The sequence below is a fragment of the Eumetopias jubatus genome, unplaced genomic scaffold (genome assembly GCF_037043125.1).
Source record: "Eumetopias jubatus isolate StellerSeaLion01/CBP00866 unplaced genomic scaffold, mEumJub1_p1.0 scaffold_12, whole genome shotgun sequence".
Lineage (NCBI taxonomy): Eukaryota > Metazoa > Chordata > Mammalia > Carnivora > Otariidae > Eumetopias > Eumetopias jubatus.
In genome coordinates this window covers 69,190,494-69,208,362 of record NW_028274818.1, presented here as the reverse complement: position 1 = coordinate 69,208,362, position 17,869 = coordinate 69,190,494, and the positions used below count along the sequence as shown (strand labels likewise).

Genomic DNA, 17,869 nt, shown 5'->3' with positions numbered 1-17,869 from the left:
CTAATTTTGGGCAAAGTTGAACTCTTTTCCTTTTTTATTTCTGTGAACTGTGATCTGACTATATATCAGATCCGTATCCGCCACTAGATTGTCAGCTCCACGGGGCAGGGGGCTTTGCTTATTTTAGCTGTTGTATTAGAGTCTAGAAAAATGCTCGGGCGGCTTACGTACCAATAAGTGCTTTGTAGGGGAGGAATGGAAGAATGAATGAGGGACTAGATACATTCCTTACGCCTTTCTCGCTACAATCAAGCATAAACCAGGGAAGAGTACAAACTCCAGAGGAAGAAGAGAGTATCCAGGTGGGCCCCAGGGACGGTCAGAGGGGCCAGGTGAGCTCCAGCGCTGAGCCCGGAAGTAATGGCTGAGGGGCGCCCTTTCTGCCACCCCATCGGATCCCGTGTGCCCCCGCCCCACACACCCCGTCTCTCGAGCTGCGCCCTGCGCTCTGAGAGAACTTGGGGTCAGCGCAAAGGATTCCCGCAGCCCTCCTGGTGACCCGGTGCAGCCCCGCCATCCCCCCCACGCCTCTGTCCCCCCCCCCCCCGCCATGGCCCCAGTGACTACAGAGGCGAGGTGGACGTGCATTCGTTTATTGGCCTGTCAGTGGGATGCTGGAGGGTTCGGGAAAGCCCGCCCTCCGTACTGCGGCCGCGCTCAGCGGTACTTCTCGGTCAGGACGCAGGACACGATGGACAGGAACTTGTCCCAGGCGGTGTGGGCGTCGGCCGTGAAGTCGGCGGGGAAGTGCGAGGCCACGGTGACCAGCAGACAGTGGGACAGGAGCTGAGGGGCGGGAGGGCGGCTCGGTGAGCGGCGCGGGTGCGGGAGCGCGCGCTCCGGGGGTGCGGCGGGGCACCTTCGGCCGAGAGCCGGCCGCTCGCCGCGCTCCTCGGCCCCGCCAGGACCCCAGCCCCCGCGCCCACCTTGAAGTTGACGGGGTCCACGCGCAGAATGTAGGCGTGAAGCTCGCTCAGCTTGGCCAGGGCGCCCGCGATGTTGTCGATGCTCTTGACCGCATCGCCCAGGGCGGCCACCACCTTGGCACCGTGCACGCGCAGGTGCGCGGAGCCCGGGCGCAGGTCCAAGTGCGGGAAGTAGGTCTTGGTCTGGGGGTAGCTGGCGAAGAGCCTGTGAGCGGGCGACAGCCACGCCTGGTGAGGCCGGTGCGGCGCTCCTTGGGCGCAAAACTTACCCGGCGTTGAAAAGCCCCGCAGTTGAAATACGATCAATCATACTTTAACGCAATATTTTAAAGCATAAAAAGGAATGCAAACAATTCACGTTGAACAAAATGTTGTAATTTTACACAAGGACGGGATCCGTATTGCTGATTTTCCCTATTACCCCACGCTCCGCTACGGCACAGCCGAATCCCACCCCTCACTGTCCCATCATTCAGCGATTGGTTAATTCATTCATTTACTCATTCCACAGGGGTCTGTGGACACCTGGGGGCCGGGCCCCGTGGAAACGACAGTCATGTACCCTCCCCACCTGTACCCTCCTCTCCCTGCTCACTGCCTATCATCCACCCCTCCTCACCGGTCCCCCCTCGCTGGCCCCTGTCCTCCCTGGCCCCACACTGTCACCCGGCTCCATCCCCAGCCCACCTGGCACTCACCTCTCCAGGGCCTCAGTGCCAATGGCATCCGCCTGAGCGGAGATCTTGTCCCACATGGACAGGATGACGGTCCTCTCTGCCTTGGTCAGAGACATGGTGGTAGCTGAGCTGGGCGTGCTTAGGACAGGCCTCTGTGGTGCTCGACCCCCAGGATCCCTTTATATACACGGAGCCAGGGTGGGGGCCGGGCTGTGGCCATTGGTCTGGAGAGGGGAGAGGGCTGTGGGGGTGGGGTCTCTTATCAGACCCAGTGAGGGTGGGTGGTCAGGGGCTGGTGGCACTGGTGGGGTGAGGGGCCACCCACTCCTACCCGGGGCCTTAGAGAGGGTGTTGGCCACAGCCTGACCAGAGTCCTGAAGCGATAGGGCGCCCAGCCAGCCCAGGAGCTCATGCTTGTGTTTGTAGCCCAGCTCTGACTCTCCTCCTTCATTTCAGAATCACAGAATGGGGGAAGCCAGGATTAACTCAACACACACTGTGCTCGGGCCAGAACATGACGTGTTCTGCCTGCAGTGCTCCTTGGTGGGATCCTGTGTTTAGCACAGCCTGGCCACATGTCCGTCTCCTCTCCCTCTGGTTCTATGATCCCTGGGTTTCCTTGAGAAAGCAATGGTTTTGCTCACCTATCACTGAGGAGAGATGTACTGACGGTCCTCTGAAAAGCTGGGAGAAGTGTCCGATTAATAAAAGGATTCTTCTCATATCATGTGCTATTAGGGGTTGCAGGATTGCTCACCATATTATTGTTGTAACATAATGAAGCAAATATTCCTTTACATTTTATTTTAACATAAAACAGACTCTATGAATTTTGACACATGTATAAATTCATTCACTGCCCCCACAATCAGGACCTACAGCAGTTCTATCACCCCCCCCCAAAAAAACTCCCACCTGCTGCCCCTTTGCGGTCCCACCCTCCACCCACCTGGAATTGGAATCTTCACACACTGTTGGCGAGATTGTTAAATGGTGCCGTGGAAAACAGGCAGTTCCCGAGAAAGGTTGGACACAGGGTTCCCATATGACACAACCATTCCACTCCCAGCTGTAGACCCAAGAGAAATGAAAACATAAGGTCACTCAAAAACTTGTGTGTTCATAGCAACATCATTCATAGTAGCCACGAAGTGCAAACAAGCCCAATGCCCATCAGCTGATGAATGGGTGAATAAAACGTGGTCTAATCCATACGATGAAATAGTATTCAGTCATAAAAATGAAGTACTGGTGTGTGAATGAACCTTGAAAATACACATGTTGTGTGGTTCCTTTCATCTGAAATGTCCAGCAGAGGGTTATCTACAGAGAAAGAAATAGATTAGGCTGTTTAGGCCTGGGGGTTGGAGTCGCTGCTTGGGTATGGAATTTCTCTTGAGGTAATGAAAATGTTCTAAAATTGATTGTGGTGGTGGTTGCACAACCCTCCGAATGTACTAAAACACCCTGAACTACACACTTTAAATGAATGAAATGCATGTTATGTGAATTGTATCTCATTGCAGCTGTTTCTAAAAAATCAGTGAAAGCACCCCCTATACCCCATTCCGGTCTTCCCCAGGAAGTAACAGTAGTGAAATCTTTCTCACCTCACCCTTTGACTTCCTGGTGAAGTCACCTGTTGCACGAAACCTGATTCCTGGCAGACCTGTGGGTAGGCACACCAGCATGAAACTTGTACACATTGGGAATGTCTCAGACATTACCAACAAACAAATAGCCCTGCGTGGGGCTGCATAGCATTGATTTTATTTTTTTCCAAAATTTCCAAAAAGAAAAATGCTTTGTTATTTTATGTTGCATTTCTCTGATTATTACTGAGGTGGAGAATTGCATCACTTGATTATTTGCCAGTGCCTGAGAATCACCTTATTGTTTTCCCTGTGGGTTGTTTGTCCTTCTTTGGTGGTTTGGGTGTGTTCTTCTTTTTGAGGGATAGTCACCCTTTATTACAGATTCTGTGAGCCTTTTTCCTAGTCTCATATGTTTTGGTTTTATGTATAATCAGAAGGTTTCTGAGTTCTCCTACAGTTGCCAGGAACGTCCCTAGAATGGAAATAAGGGTGCAGCAGCAGGAGGTGAGCCCGAGGGAGCTGGGATGATGGGGAAGGGGAAAGCTCCGTCTGGGGGAAGAGCCAGCTGAGGTCATGCGGGTCTCTCTACCGGGGCACTGCGACTCTGCGAGTACCCACATACGAGGCCCAGGACTCTGGCGCAGGCCTCCTTCCTCCAATTTCCCTGACCGTGCTGCGGCCCCATTGGGCAGTCTCATGACCCCAGGACTTGGAGGAGGAGGTCTGATGTCCAGTGGCTGTCCCTGGGCTGGGCGAAGGCCCAGACTTGGAGGAACCCAGAATTTTTTAATCGCCCCCGCAGGGCCTGCTTCCTGCTAGCAACCTTCATAAGAGCATTTGTTGTTTATTTTTCTGGCCATATGGTTAGTATCTTATTACTGTAATGAGGTTGGAATCCATGAAAGGTAAAGGGAAACACCAGAACCCAGGCCACAGAGACCCCAGATGCATCCCTTCCCCGGCTGCCTTAGCAGGGCTCAGGTGCAGGGCTATCCAGGGCTGGACTGGAGAGAGCAGAGGTCTGAATCCCACACCACCCTCATCGGTCTGCCTCATGGGGCTATTACAGAAGTCAGAGCACATTGTCACTCCCTGGCCAGTCCAGTCTGGTGTTGGCAGCTGGAGGGACCTGAGGGTAGGCTGGCCCTGCTTTGGGCCTCCCCATCTGTGAAAGGATTGGGAGCAGGTGGTCTCTAAGTGTGGTCTAGCTCAAAGCCCTCACAGATTCCCGGACAATGATGTGCCCAGGGCCAACCTTTGCTAGTGTCCTCAAACTTCCCTGCTAACACCCCACACCTCTACATCCTCATCTTACACTTTATTTTTTTATTTTTTTTAAAGATTTTATTTATTTATTTGAGAGAGAGAGAATGAGAGACAGAGAGCACGAGAGGGGAGAGGGTCAGAGGGAGAAGCAGACTCCCCGCTGAGCAGGGAGCCCAATGTGGGACTCGATCCCGGGACTCCAGGATCATGACCTGAGCCGAAGGCAGTGGCCCAACCAACTGAGCCACCCAGGCGCCCCTCATTTTACACTTTAATAACTCTGCTTAGTAACCTACTTTTTTTGAAAGTAACTGGATTCTTGGAAACCAAAATTCCTGACCCTTCCACACAACCCGGGTGCCCCCCGGACAGGGCTAGGAGGTCACTTGGCTAGTCAGGCCTTATCAGTCCTGCCACTTGTTCTGGGCCCCATAGAGCTGTCACTGTCTGTCGGAGGGCCAGGCGGGGCTCACATTCCCTATCTTGGACGCACCTTGACCTTTCCATCTTCTCAGCTGCAGTGCTCCTGCCCAGAAAGAATCACCCACTCACAATAGTACTACAAGAATCTTGAATTCATGCTGCCATGTCCTGAGGTCCTATGGTAACAAATTTTTCCTCCTAGCAGTGAAGTGGGGGCTGTTTTTAACCCCCACCTGAGTGGTTGCTAATGTGGAACTGGGGTTTACAAGGTTAATTAACCTGGCCAGGGCCACCCAGGAGCTGCTCTCAGGGGAAGGTCTGTGAACCCCATCACGGCCTTCTGCGGAGTCACCAGGGTCTCTCTGAGCTCAGCCCCAACTACATAAGCTCTGCGTGAGCCCAGGGCAATGTGTCCAGCCAAGTCCAGCAGGTCTCAGTGTCCTGGAGTGCTGCCCAAGCTCAGGCTCCTTGTGTCACGGGTGGGAGAACCCAGGCCCAGAGACTGAAGAGACTTGCCTGAGCCCCAGAGAGCCAGCAATCTGGCCCACACCAAGCCTAGGTCTCCTCTACCCACTGAGGCTGGTTCCCTCCTTCACCGAAACTTTGAACAATTCATAACCCTCCTGAGCCTCGATTTCCTTATCTTAAAGCATGTAACGATTATAAAAGAAAACTTCTTCCACAGGGAGCTGTGAGGCCTAAACACCCAACACGGAGAGTGTTTGGTGCTGTGCCCAGAATTCAGACAGCACATGACAAATGTCAGCTAAAACCACACCTCACCTCACCTCACACGCAAGACCAGTCCCAGGTGGACTGTTGCCCGGCTTGAAAGACCAAACAGTAAAGTTCTTAGAAAGCTAACATGGAAGGCTCTCTTCACCTCACAATACTTATTTCACTTTTTAGAAAATCAACGTAAAATTCGCAGAATGCAAAATTAATCATTCCAAAGTGAACAATTCAGTGGCATTTTGTATCTTCACCGTGGTGTGCAGCCATCCTTACTGTCTAGTTCCAGAGTATTTTCATCATCCCAAAAGGAAACTCAGTACCCTTTATGCAATCGCTCCCCATTCCCCCCACCCCAGCCCCTGGCACCCACTCATCTGCTTTCTATTTGAATGGACTTGCCTGTCTGGACACTTCATATAAACGGAATCACACATATGTGGTCTTGGGTGTCTGACTTCTTTCACTTAGTATAATGTTCCCAAGGTTCATCCACGCTGGAGCAGGTGTTGGTGCTTTATTTTTTAAAAAAATATTTTTACTTATTTATTTGAAAGAGAGAGAGCACAGAGGGAGAGTCAGAGGGAGAAGCAGACTCCCCGCCGAGCGGAGAGCCCGAGGCAGGACCTGATCCCAGGACCCTGAGATCATGACCTGGGCCGAAGGCAGACGCCCAACCGACTGAGCCACCCAGGCGCCCCCAGCGCTTTATTTTTATGGCTAAATAATATCTCATTGAATGGAAATACCATAATTTGTTTATTCATTCATCCATTGATGGACATTTGGCTTTTGTAAATAGAAGGTGCAACATTTTTAAATAGGACCAAAAAATAACTAAATTTGACTACATTAAAATGATAAACTGTTCAACCATAAAGAGGATTAAGAGAGTGGAGTCAGGGGCTCCTGGGTGGCTCAGTCGGTTAAGTGTCTGCCTTTGGCTCGGGTCATGATCCCGGGGTCCTGGGATTGAGCCCTGCGTTGGGCTCCCTGCTCAGAGCGGGTCTGTTTCTCTCTCCCCCTCTGCCCCTCTCCCCTCCCCCGCCCCCTGCCCTGCCTCCTGGCTTGCTCTCTCACTTGCTCTCTCTCTCGAATAAATAAATAAAATCTTTATTTTATTTGGTGGGCTGCACATATTTCACAATGAAAAAAAGTAAAAAAAAAAAATAATGGAATGTTTGGCCATAACAATGGTTTGTGGGGCTTGGAAGTTTCAGGAACAAAGAGGCCTCCAGTGGCTTCCTCTCCTTTTTGAGGCCAAGGATCGGGTGGAGTTTCTGCCAGGAGGGAGAGGAGGCCCTGAGGCCTGATGGGAGGTGAGGACCATTCCCCCTAGGGGAGGCAGCTTCCTGGGAGTGCCATCCTGGGGTCCACGGTCATTACCTTCTGTGAGGAGACAGGGCAGCCCAGCAGTGTCCACACACCACAGCTGGAGGCACATCCCTCACAGGCACATCCCTTCTCTGTGCTTCACCCCAGGCCTCCAGACTCCCTGCCTCTGTCTGGCCTTCCCTCTGACCCTCCGTCTCTTCTTTCTCACTCACTCATTCTGTTTTCTTTGCCAGTCTGTCTGCTTATCTCTGTCTCTCTCCCTGCCTCTCCCTGCCTCTCTCCTTTCTAGAAGCAGAAGCTTTGGGCACAGCCACACCCCCTTACTGTAGGCCCACGTGCCTTCTGAACCAAGCAACAGCAAGAGACGACCAAGGAGGGCTGGGCTCATCTCAGTCTGGAATGGACACACAGAGGCACCGCCACACTCAGGCAGACACCCTAGAGCCCTCTGGGGTCAGCAGCGGCACAGCCCAGGACAGTTAGCAAACAATCAGAAAGCCAGGGGAGGGCTTTCTCCCTTAGGAGAGGGGAACCTTGCCTCATAAGGAGAGGGGGCAGCTGTGACATGGAAATAAGGGAGAGGCCAGGATGGAGAAGGACCCACGCAGTGTTGGAAAGAGCGTCTGGGAAGGCAGACTTCACCTCCAGGACACACACAGGTACCTGCAGCCAGAGAGAGACCCCGACCTTGTCTGCTGAGCTGAGTATCCATCAGATGCTGCCCTTGCTCTCAATCCCTGAAGACCTCACCATCTCACATCTCGGGCATGGAAGAAATGAGCACCATAACACGAGTAAAACGCCAGCACAGTGTCCCGCACACAGAAGGTGGTCAATACTGGCTGACGTTTAGACACATGTTTTCCATTGCACAGGGCTTGTCTAAACCAGATTTTTCTCTACGAATAGTTCAGCAAAATATCTGTGATCAAAACTCCCTATAGAGGAAACATTTGCTTCTGGTTCTAAAAAGTCCAGCAGGATTTTGTGCAGATATCTCTTTGGCTGACTCTAAAATTCGCATGAAAAGGCCAAGGAAATGAAGAATAAAGTGGGAGGAATGATATTACACACTCCTTTCACAGCTGTATTGAGATATAATTCACATAGCATGCACTTCACTCATTCACTCGTTTAAAGTGTGCAGTTCGGAGGTGCCTGGGTGGCTCAGTTGGATGGGTGACTGACTCTTGATTTCGGCTCAGGTCATGATCTCTGGGTTGAGAGACTGAGTCCCGAGATGGGCTCTACACTCAGTGTTGAGTCTGCTTGTCCCTCTCCCTCCCTCTTTCCTTCCCCTCTGCCCCTTCCCTTGCTCACCCATGTGTGCATGCTCTCTCTGTCTCTCAAATAAATAAAATACATAAAATCTTTTTAAAAATAAAGTGTGCAGTTCAGGGTGTTTTAGTACATTCAGAGGGTTGTGCAACTATTACCACAATCAATTTTAGAACATTTTCATCACCCCAAGAGAAACTCCATACCCAAGCAGCCACACCCTCCAACCCCCAGGCCTAAACAGCCTAATCTTCTTTCTTTCTCTCAAATAACCCTCTTTTGGACATTTCAGATGAATGGAACCACACAACATGTATATTTTCAAGGTTCATTCACACACCAGTACTTCATTTTTATGACTGAATACTATTTCATTGTATGGATTAGACCACGTTTTATTCACCCATTGATCAGCTGTTGGGCATTGGGCTTGTTTGCACTTCGTGGCTACTATGAATGATGTTGCTATGAACACACAAGTTTTTGAGTGACCTTATGTTTTCATTTCTCTTGGGTCTACAGCTGGGAGTGGAATGGTTGTGTCATATGGGAACCCTGTGTCCAACCTTTCTCGGGAACTGCCTGTTTTTCATGGCAGCTGCACCATTTTACATTCTCGCCAACAGTGTGTCAAGATTTCAATTCCACCTGCTTGCCAACACCTGTTATTTTGTCTTTCTGATTACAGCTGTCCTAGTGGGTGTGAAGTGGTATCTGTTTTTGGCTTTGATTTGCATTTCCCTAATGAGTAATGATGTGGAGCATCCTTTCATGAGCTTACTGGCCATTTATCTGTATTCTTTGGAGGAATGTCCTTTCACATCCTTTGCCCACTTTTCTTTTCCCTTCCTTCCTTCCTCCCTCCCTCCCTCCCTCCCTCCCTCCCTTTCTAGCATATCTAGCTATATATATATTGGATCTCTACACCCAAGGTGTGGCTCAAAATCACGACCCCGAGATCAAGACTCATACACTACGGACTGAGCCAGCCAGGCGCCCTCTTCGACCATTTTTCAATTGGTTGTCTTTATTGATGAGCTGTAAGTTTTTTTTTTTTAAGATTTTATTTATTTGATAGAGGAACAGCGAGAGAGAACACAAGCAGGGGGAGTGGGAGAGGGAGCAGCAGGCTTCCCGTGGAGCAGGGAGCCCGATGCGGGGCTCGATCCGAGGACCCCAGGATCATGACCTGAGCCGAAGGCAGACGCTTAAGGACAGCCACCCAGGCGCCCCTATAAGTTTCTTTTTGTTAATATAGTCTGGATACAATTCCCTTATATGATTTGCAAATCTTTTCTCTCATTCTGTGGGTGCTCTTTTTACTTTCTTTGGTGGTGCCCTTTGAAGCATATAAGGTTTTAATTTGGTAAGTCCACTTAATTTTTTTCTTTAGTTGCTTGAGCATTTGGTGTCTTATCTGAGAACCCTTGCCTAGCCCAAGAACCGGAGGGTTTACTCCTACGTTTTCTTGTAAGAGTTTTATGCTGTTAGCTCTTACATTTAGGTCTATGATCCATTCATTGAAGAGTTTTTTTTTTTTTTCCTTTTTTACTTTAGTTCTTTACATGTCTCAAATCGAAACTTCCTGCTCAAGGCAAGGGCTACTCTCCCATTCACGCTGGTGGGTGGGTCCCTTTGCCCCACGCGGCAAGCACACGGCCCGCGCATGCGCTCAACATCCCGCGAAGCCCCACCCCCGCGCGTGCGCACAGGTCGCCTGCGCCTGCGCCGACGGCCCCTGTCCGCGCGCAGCCGCATTCTGCGCTGTTACTTGGCCGTGTCGGGGACGTGTTGGGAGCTTGCCGGGACGTGGGTGGTGTCCGTGGTTTTGGAAGCTCCGGGGGTCCCGTCCGCCTGGCTCCCGGCGCCCCACGTTTCCACTGCCTTGGGCGCGTCCTGGTCAGGGCCCTTCAGCCCCGCCCTGGGCGCGTCGTCGCCCGAGCCTTCCGCCCTCCGGCCCATCCTCCTCAGGTTCTGCCCCTGCCGCCCCCGGCGCGTCCTCCTCAAGCACCCGCGCCCGGTCCCGGCGGGTCCTCCTCGGGGCCCCCGGCCTGCCTCCGCCCCCTCCGCCCCCCTCCGGGTCCCTCCCCGTCCCACCCGGTCCCAGCCGGTCCTCTTCGGGGCCTCCGCCCCCGCCGCCCCCACTCCGTGTCCCTCCCCGTCCCCGTCCCCGTCCCCACCCGGTCCCGGCCCGCCTCCGCCCCGGGCCCCTCCCCGTCCCCGTCCCCGTCCCCACCCGGTCCCGGCCCGCCTCCGCCCCGGGCCCCTCCCCGTCCCCACCCGGTCCGGGCCCGACCTCCTCGGGGCCCCCCGCCCGCCTCCGCCCACGGCAGGATGGGCGACAACACCAGCCCCATCAGCGTGATTCTGGTGAGCTCGGGCAGCAGGGGCAATAAGCTGCTGTTCAGGTACCCCTTCCAGAGAAGCCAGGAGCACCCGGCGTCCCAGACAAGTAAGTGAGCGCGGGCGGAGACCCCCTGCCGTCCCCGCCTCGCACGTTCAAATGCAAGTCCTGGACTTTCTTCTTTTCCCGAGGATGTAGCCGATGCCTGCTCGGTGCAGAATATTTGGAAAGTACGGAAAAGTAAAACCAGAGAAAAATCCCTCGTAATTCAACATGCCCAAGCCACTGTTGCCAACGTTCAGCCATGTCTCCAGCCCTTTAAGAATATATATAAGCATCGTGTGAATGTATTCAGCTTGAAAAAAATGTGACAGTACAGATACAGGTCAAGTGTTCTTCGGACCCCCCCCCCCCCCAGTTCTGCTCCTTCGCCATCGCGGGGGTAACCATCTGCCCTTTTGGCACTTGTCTCCCCTGTGCAGCTACGTATAGAATGTATTGTTCTGCAGGCGCTGTCTTTTCCTTGGAGCACTTGCAGTGTATAAAAAGATCCCCCTCACTTACATACCCTTTCCCTGGGGACAGACGCTTAGGTTGCTTGCACTTTTTCACTATCGTGAAGGTGAAGTTCCTCATTTATGTTTTGTTTTAAAATTACTTTTTAAATTTGTTAGCATGGGACACAGTTTTAAAGGTACGAAGGGGTATAGTTGACGGGAACGTCCTTTCCTACCGTTGAACCCCAGCCACTCCTTTCCCCTTGTATGGGCAGGTGCTGTTACCATTTTCCTGTGTGTTTTCCCAGAACCTTCCATGTAAATACAAGCATGTGCACACATTTTCTTTTCTTTTTAAAATTATGTGCTTTTTAAAAAGTTTTATTTTTAGTGATCACTACACCCCGTGTGGGGCTTGAACCCAGGATCCTGAGGTCAAGCGTCCCGTGCTCTTCCGACTGAGCCAGCCAGGCGCACCCACGTGCTTTATTTTCTAAGCAGAAGTGAACACACGATACACACGGTTCTGCCCTGTTATTTCCATATTCACTTTACATCTTGGATATAGATTTAGAATCACGATCAGAATCGTGGGATGAACATACTGTGATTTATTTATTTAGTCTTGACTGTTGATGGGCATTTAAGTTGCTTCCAAACTTTGGCTAATACAAACAGTGTGAATGTCTTTTCTGTATACAGTATCATTTTTCACAGTATGGGATCAATTTCCCGAAGTGGGATGGTTGGATCTAGGGGATAAGGAACATATTTATTTTTAGTAAATCAGATTTTTCTATCTTTGTTAATGGGACGGGTGAAAAATTGTCTCTGAAAGTGGTTTTCTGGGTTTTTGTTTTGTGTTTTGAGAGAGGGGGAGAGAGATGGCACGTGAGCGGGTGGGCATGCACTGGGGGTGGTGGGAGGGGGGCAGAGGGAGAGAGAACCCCAAGCAGGCTCTGTGTTCAGCGTGGAGCCCAACGCAGGGCTCGATCTCACGACCCTGAGAGCATGATCTGAGCCGAACTCAAGAGTTGGACGCTTAACCAGTTGAGCCCCCCAGGTGTCCTGAAAGTGGTTTTGATGCACATGTGTCTTATGACTGAGAGTGAGCATGTTTTCCTCTCCTCAGAGCCGTTTGGATTTCCTTTAGCATCCAGCTCACTTACAATCGTCACCTAATTTCTTTCTTTTCTTTTTTTCTAAAGATTTTATTTATTTATTTGACACAGAGAGAGACAGCGAGAGAGGGAACACAAGCAGGGGGAGTGGGAGAGGGAGAAGCAGGCCTCCCGCCGAGCGGGGAGCCCGATGCGGGGCTCGATCCCAGGACCCTGAGATCATGACCCGAGCCGAAGGCAGTTGCTTAACCAACTGAGCCACCTAGGCGCCCCAACCTTCGCCTAATTTCATCGTGGGTTGAGTTTTCCCCTATAGATTTGAAGGGGCTCCTTATATATCTAGGGTAAAAATAGGCCTTTGTGACAAAGCCGTATGTTCTTATAGCCAGTTTGCCTCTGTGTAGTTCTTGCTACGTAGAGTTTTGGTTTTTATGGAGTCAAGTTTTTATTCTGTTCTTTTGTGGTTTCTGAGTTTTGTTAAACGTAGGAAGGTCTTCTGCTTTCTAAGATCATGAACAAAAAGAAATAAGAGACTCTTGAGTTTTCCTTTCTCTTATTTATTATCCTTTTTTTTTTTTTTTAAGACTTTATTTATGGGCGCCTGGGTGGCTCAGTTGGTTGAGCGACTGCCTTTGGCTCAGGTCATGATCCTGGAGTCCCTGGATCGAGTCCCGCATCGGGCTCCCTGCTCGGCAGGGAGTCTGCTTCTCCCTCTGCCCCTCCCCCGCCATGTGCTTTCTCTGTCTCTCATTCTCTCTCTCTCAAAAATAAATAAATAAATCTTTAAAAAAAATGAAGACTTTATTTATTTGACAGAGAGATAGCAAGAGCAGGAACACAAGCAGGGGGAGTGGGAGAGGGAGAAGCAGGCTCCCCGCGGAGCAGGGAGCCCGATGTGGGGCTCCATCCCAGGACCCTGGGATCATGACCCGGGCGGAAGGCCGACGCTTAACGACTGAGCCACCCAGGCACCCCTATTATCTTGTTTTTTTAAATGTGTTTATCTTGGTGTAAGGTGGAGGCTCCTGCTAGGAGTTGGTGTCTTCTTCACACTTGCAAGAGTTGTTTGTGCATGTCCAGGAGCACTGTGAGCAGGTGCTGTGCTGAGTGAGGAAGGGTATGGGGACCCGGGGCCCCATGGCTGCAGATTGGTTGGTTCAGGAGCCACCATAATTTCCTTTTCCTGATTGATTCTTCTTTATCACACATTAATTCCATGTTTATTTGAGTTTATTTTGACCTTTCTTATTTCTCCCAGTGATATGGGTTCCGCACCAGTGAATTATTGTAACTTTACACTGTGTTATACTTTCGATAGGATTAGTCACTGACCATTACTTCTCTTTTTCAGCATTACCCAGGCTGTTTGTGCTTACTGTTCCCTTGGAACATTATTAGTACTGAATGTATTGGGCCCTACTCCCAAACTGTCCTTGTGAGGGTCATGTTAAAATGGATGGGTTAACTGGGAACCAGTGGCATCTTTGTGTTCATCCCCCTACTCAAGGGCATAGCATGTCTTCTTTTTGTTTGTGTCTCCCTTGCTAGCATTTCTGATTTTCCTCATGGACCTCTTGCCTGTGATGAACTTCTTAAGTTCATCCCAGGGTCTTTATTACTCTGGTAAGGTATGTGAAGGATCCTGGCATACGGACATTTAAAAATTCTTTCTTTTGCGTATGCTTTTTCTGACCTAGTTGTCATCATATACTGAGAGGGTCTGTGTGTGTGCATGTGTGTAATCCTTTTTAAAAAAAACTAAACTAAATACAGTAGCAAAAACATTTGCTGTTATCGTAACTTCTTGGAAAATATAACTTTTTAAAAAAATATTTATTTATTTGATGGGGCGCCTGGGTGGCTCAGTTGGTTAAGTGTCTGCCTTCGGCTCAGGTCATTATCCCCGGGTCCTGGGATCAAGGCCCGGGGCTGTGGGGCTCCCTGCTCAGTGGAGAGTCTGCTTCTCCCTCTCCCTCTGCTTCTCCCCCTGCTTGTATGCTTTCTCTCGCTCACTCTTTCTCTCAAATAAGTAAATAAAATCTTTAAAAAAATTATTTGGTAGCGGGGCACCTGGGTGGCTCAGTTGGTTAAGCGACTGCCTTTGGCTCAGGTCATGATCCCCGAGTCCTGGGATCGAGTCCCGCGTCGGGCTCCCGGCTCAGCGGGGAGCCTGCTTCTCCCTTTGGCCCTCTCCCCTCTCATGCTGTTTCTCTCTCTCTCTCTCCCTCCCTCTCTCTCTCTCAAATAAATAAATAAATAAAATCTTTTAAAAAAATTATTTGGTAGAGCGTGTGAGCACAGGAAGGGAGGGAGGGGCAGAGGGAGAGAATCTTCAAGTGGACTCCCTGCTGAGCATGGAGCAATCTCAGGACAGTGAGATCATGAGCTGAGCTGAAACCAGGAGTTGGTCACTTCACTGACTGAACGATCCAGTCACTCTGGAAACCATAACTTTTTTGAAAAAATTTTTGTTATGGTAAAAAATATGTAACATAAAATTGGCCATTTTAACCATTTTTAAGTTTACAATTCAGTAACATTAGTTACATTCACCATAATTAAGTCGCTGTTATGCAGCTATCATCACTGTGTAGTTCCAGAACTTTTCATCACCCCAAACTGAAATTCGTAACCATTAGGCAATAACCCTGTTTCCTCTGTTCTCAGCCTCTGGTAACCTCTAATCTATTTTCTGTCTCTGTGAGTTTGCCCACTGCAGATATTCCATATAGGTGTGGTATTTGTCCTTTTGTGTCTGGTTTCCTTCACCTAGCATAATGTTTTCAAGTTCTCCATGTTCTAACATGTATCAGAACTCCGTTCCTTTTTATGGCCACTGTGTATATATACCACATTTTAGAATCCATCACTTTTTTTTTTTTTTAAAGATTTTATTTATTATTTGACAGAGAAAGACACAGCGAGAGAGGGAACACAAGCAGGGGGGAGTGGGAGAGGGAGAAGCAGGCTTCCCGCCGAGCAGGGAGCCCGATACGGGGCTTGATCCCAGGACCCTGGGATCATGACCCGAGCCGAAGGCAGACGCTTAACTGACTAAGCCACCCAGGCGCCCCTAGAATCCATCACTTTTAATGCATCCACCATCCCCCGGTAGGTGGACGGATCCTGATTTCTCAGCCACTCTCCCCTTTTTGCCCTCACTCAGATAAGCCTCGTAGCAGATACGCCGTCAACAACACTGGAGACCATGCAGACGACCAGGATGGTGATTCCAGGTAAGGGCTTTGCAGTCACGCTGCGATGGGGCTAGTCCTGCCCCCAGGCCTGTTGACCCACAGGTTTTCTCCCGTGAGAAACCTGGTGTCCTTTTTTTTTCCATTTGGTGGGTGTTTCAGGTTGTGCAGAGCTGGTAATTGTGCTGCCAATGCCTGACTTGCTGTGGTCACAGGTTCCAGCTGTGGAACCTGGTTGGTTGGTAAAACAGACTGGAGGATGGACGAGGCCAGAGCGAACGTTTGTCTTCTGTGAGAGGAACAGAGGGGAGAGCAGACTCCGGTGCTGTCCTCAGACCTGACTCCTCAGGCATGTGCCCAGAGGTCACACGGAGGGGCTTGGGTGCAGCGCAGCCTGTTCAGGTGGTGCTGTGGGCTGAGAGCCAGGGCTGATGTGACCCTTGCTCTTTTAGGGCATAGATGAAGGGCTGGTCTTGTTCCTTCCTGTGTGTGCTCCCTCTGCCTTTTCTGGGATGTGCTATCAGGGTGGCAAACATCACACATGACTACTTCTGCCTTATGTTTGTTTTAAAGCTTAGTTAATGGTAACGCAGGCCCAGCTGAAGGAGGAAGGGTTGTAAACTGCCTGTCCTGGGTGCCTCTAAACACAGCTGGGGCATGAGTGAGGGAAAGGACTCGGCCTCCACCGTCCTGTGGCTGCAGAGCCGAGGCCCCCACCTGGGCCTTTGCCATGGAGTGAACTTTGCATGCAGTGCCATGGAGTACAGCCTCCCTCAGTTCTCTTGACAAGGCACCACACTTGCCATGGTATTATGCAGTTCCATGAGTGTGGTTTTTGTCCTTTCTTGTGAGGGTATCGGAGCCTCTGGCATGACCAGTGACTGTCTCTGAGGGCAGCCAGCTTTGAAGGAGAGACCAGCAGGGGGGCGGGGTAGGGGGTGTGGGGGACTGTTGGACGTCCATGGGTTGTTCTGCTTGATGTAGAGGCTGTGGTCACCTTGTCCTCTGAGGTCGGCCACTTGGAGCAAACTCTTGTTTGTTCCAGGTGCATAGAAAGCTTTTTGCCCCATGCATTTTGTCCTCCACCTGCGGCATAGGTTCCTTTAGAGCAGGGCTGGCCCCCTGCCTGCCGATCTCCAGGCTTCACAGATGGGAGGCTCAGGCTGCTGCAAATGCAGAAAGTGCTCTTGGAACAGTCTATTTGGGTTTCCTAGGAGGCTGGCAGCGCCTGACTCCTGCAGTTAACTCCCAGAGGCTTATAATAAAAGACTAAGAGAATGTTTTTAGGGAGTTATTTCAATATTGAGCGTAAAGAAGAGGAAAAACCATGGGAAGGGAGCAAGACGTTATGGGTCTATCAGGGTATCACAGATATGCTGTTCACTAAGAAGAGCTGGTTCTCCGTACTCTCTCTTTCATTAAATTTGAGAATTACTTCCTTTGGTAATTGTGGCACATTATAGCATCTGACGATCCCACTCCCCACCTGCCCCCGTGTCAGAGATACAGGTTAATACCTCTGAGCGCCCAGCTTTATTTCATCACATTGGCCTGCCAAGCCTCTGGCGCCTGGGGGAGCCGTGCCATGGCTCAGACATCTTCCTGGAGTAGTACAGGGTTGTCCTCAATGGTCCTCTCAAAGGTGCTTTTCTTTGGGAACCAGCAGAATGTTCCTCCTGCTCGACTTGCCAGACTGAAGCCATGTTAACAGGCCACTTGTGCAACTACTGAGTATGGTGGTAGATGGCGCTGCCCTAGAGAAGTGAGGACGCAGGGCTGTGCTGCCCAGTATTAAAGTCACCATTTAAATAGAAATGAACTTAGATGAAATTCAGTTCCTCCTTGCACCAGCCGCATTTCAGGTGCTCGGGCCACAGGTGACTGGTGGCTGCTGCACTGAACGGCTCAGATTTGCTGTAGGAGGTTCTGTTGGACAACACTGTCTTAGAGCATGTGCTGCTTCTAAAGGTGAATCAAGATGTTGTGCTTCAGGGTGTAAGAATTAACTGGCAGGGTTTTTTTAACTTTTTTATTAAAAAGCCTCTTATAGAATTCAGTAGGAAGGGAAGAAAATGGATATTGTCCTTTGTCTTTAAGGCTTGAAATTCAAATGTAGAAAAGTTGTAGTGCTCCTGTTGGATGAGCACTGGGGACCAGAGAGCTCATGCTCTTTTTTTTTTTTTAAGATTTTATTTATTTATTTAAGAGAGAGCACAGGCAGGGGGAGTGGCAGAGGGAGAGGGAGAAGCAGACGCCCCACTGAGCAGGGAGCCCGAGGCAGGGCTCGATCCCAGGACCCTGGGTCATGACCTGAGCCGAAGGCAGACGCTTCACGGACTGAGCCACCCAGGCGCCCCTGGGGAGGTCATGCTTAATAGCATTATGCATCTGCCACACCGGCAGGGAAAAGCCGTCAGGAGAGGTCCTGGAGAAAGCCTGGTATCAGTCACAAATGCTGTCGCTGGCACCATCCCTCCCAAC

General features: G+C 50.6%; 2 protein-coding genes across 6 annotated transcripts in view; one reads left to right on the top strand and one right to left on the bottom strand.

Annotated features, from left to right (window-relative positions):
* Window positions 1-577: 577 nt before the first annotated feature.
* On the bottom strand, window positions 578-1,781 carry HBZ (hemoglobin subunit zeta). The gene is made up of 3 exons (XM_028111668.2): window positions 1,625-1,781; window positions 927-1,131; window positions 578-786 (listed from the first exon to the last, which is right to left on the bottom strand). The coding sequence occupies exons 1-3, from the start codon at window positions 1,717-1,719 to the stop codon at window positions 658-660; spliced, it is 429 nt and encodes a 142-aa protein (XP_027967469.1). The 5' UTR covers window positions 1,720-1,781; the 3' UTR covers window positions 578-657.
* Window positions 1,782-10,512: 8,731 nt separating this feature from the next.
* The window catches only part of NPRL3 (NPR3 like, GATOR1 complex subunit), a 37,651-nt gene continuing 30,294 nt past the window's right edge, over window positions 10,513-17,869 (top strand). For 3 of the 5 annotated variants that reach the window (XM_028111508.2, XM_028111512.2, XM_028111510.2), the window contains exons 1-3: window positions 10,513-10,684; window positions 10,768-10,806; window positions 15,361-15,430. In XM_028111508.2, coding sequence (XP_027967309.1) covers window positions 10,567-10,684; window positions 10,768-10,806; window positions 15,361-15,430 — 227 coding nt within the window. In that variant the 5' untranslated portion in view covers window positions 10,513-10,566. The remainder of the gene's footprint in view (window positions 10,685-10,767; window positions 10,807-15,360; window positions 15,431-17,869) is intronic. The other 2 variants (XM_088017244.1, XM_028111509.2) reach the window with 2 other exon arrangements.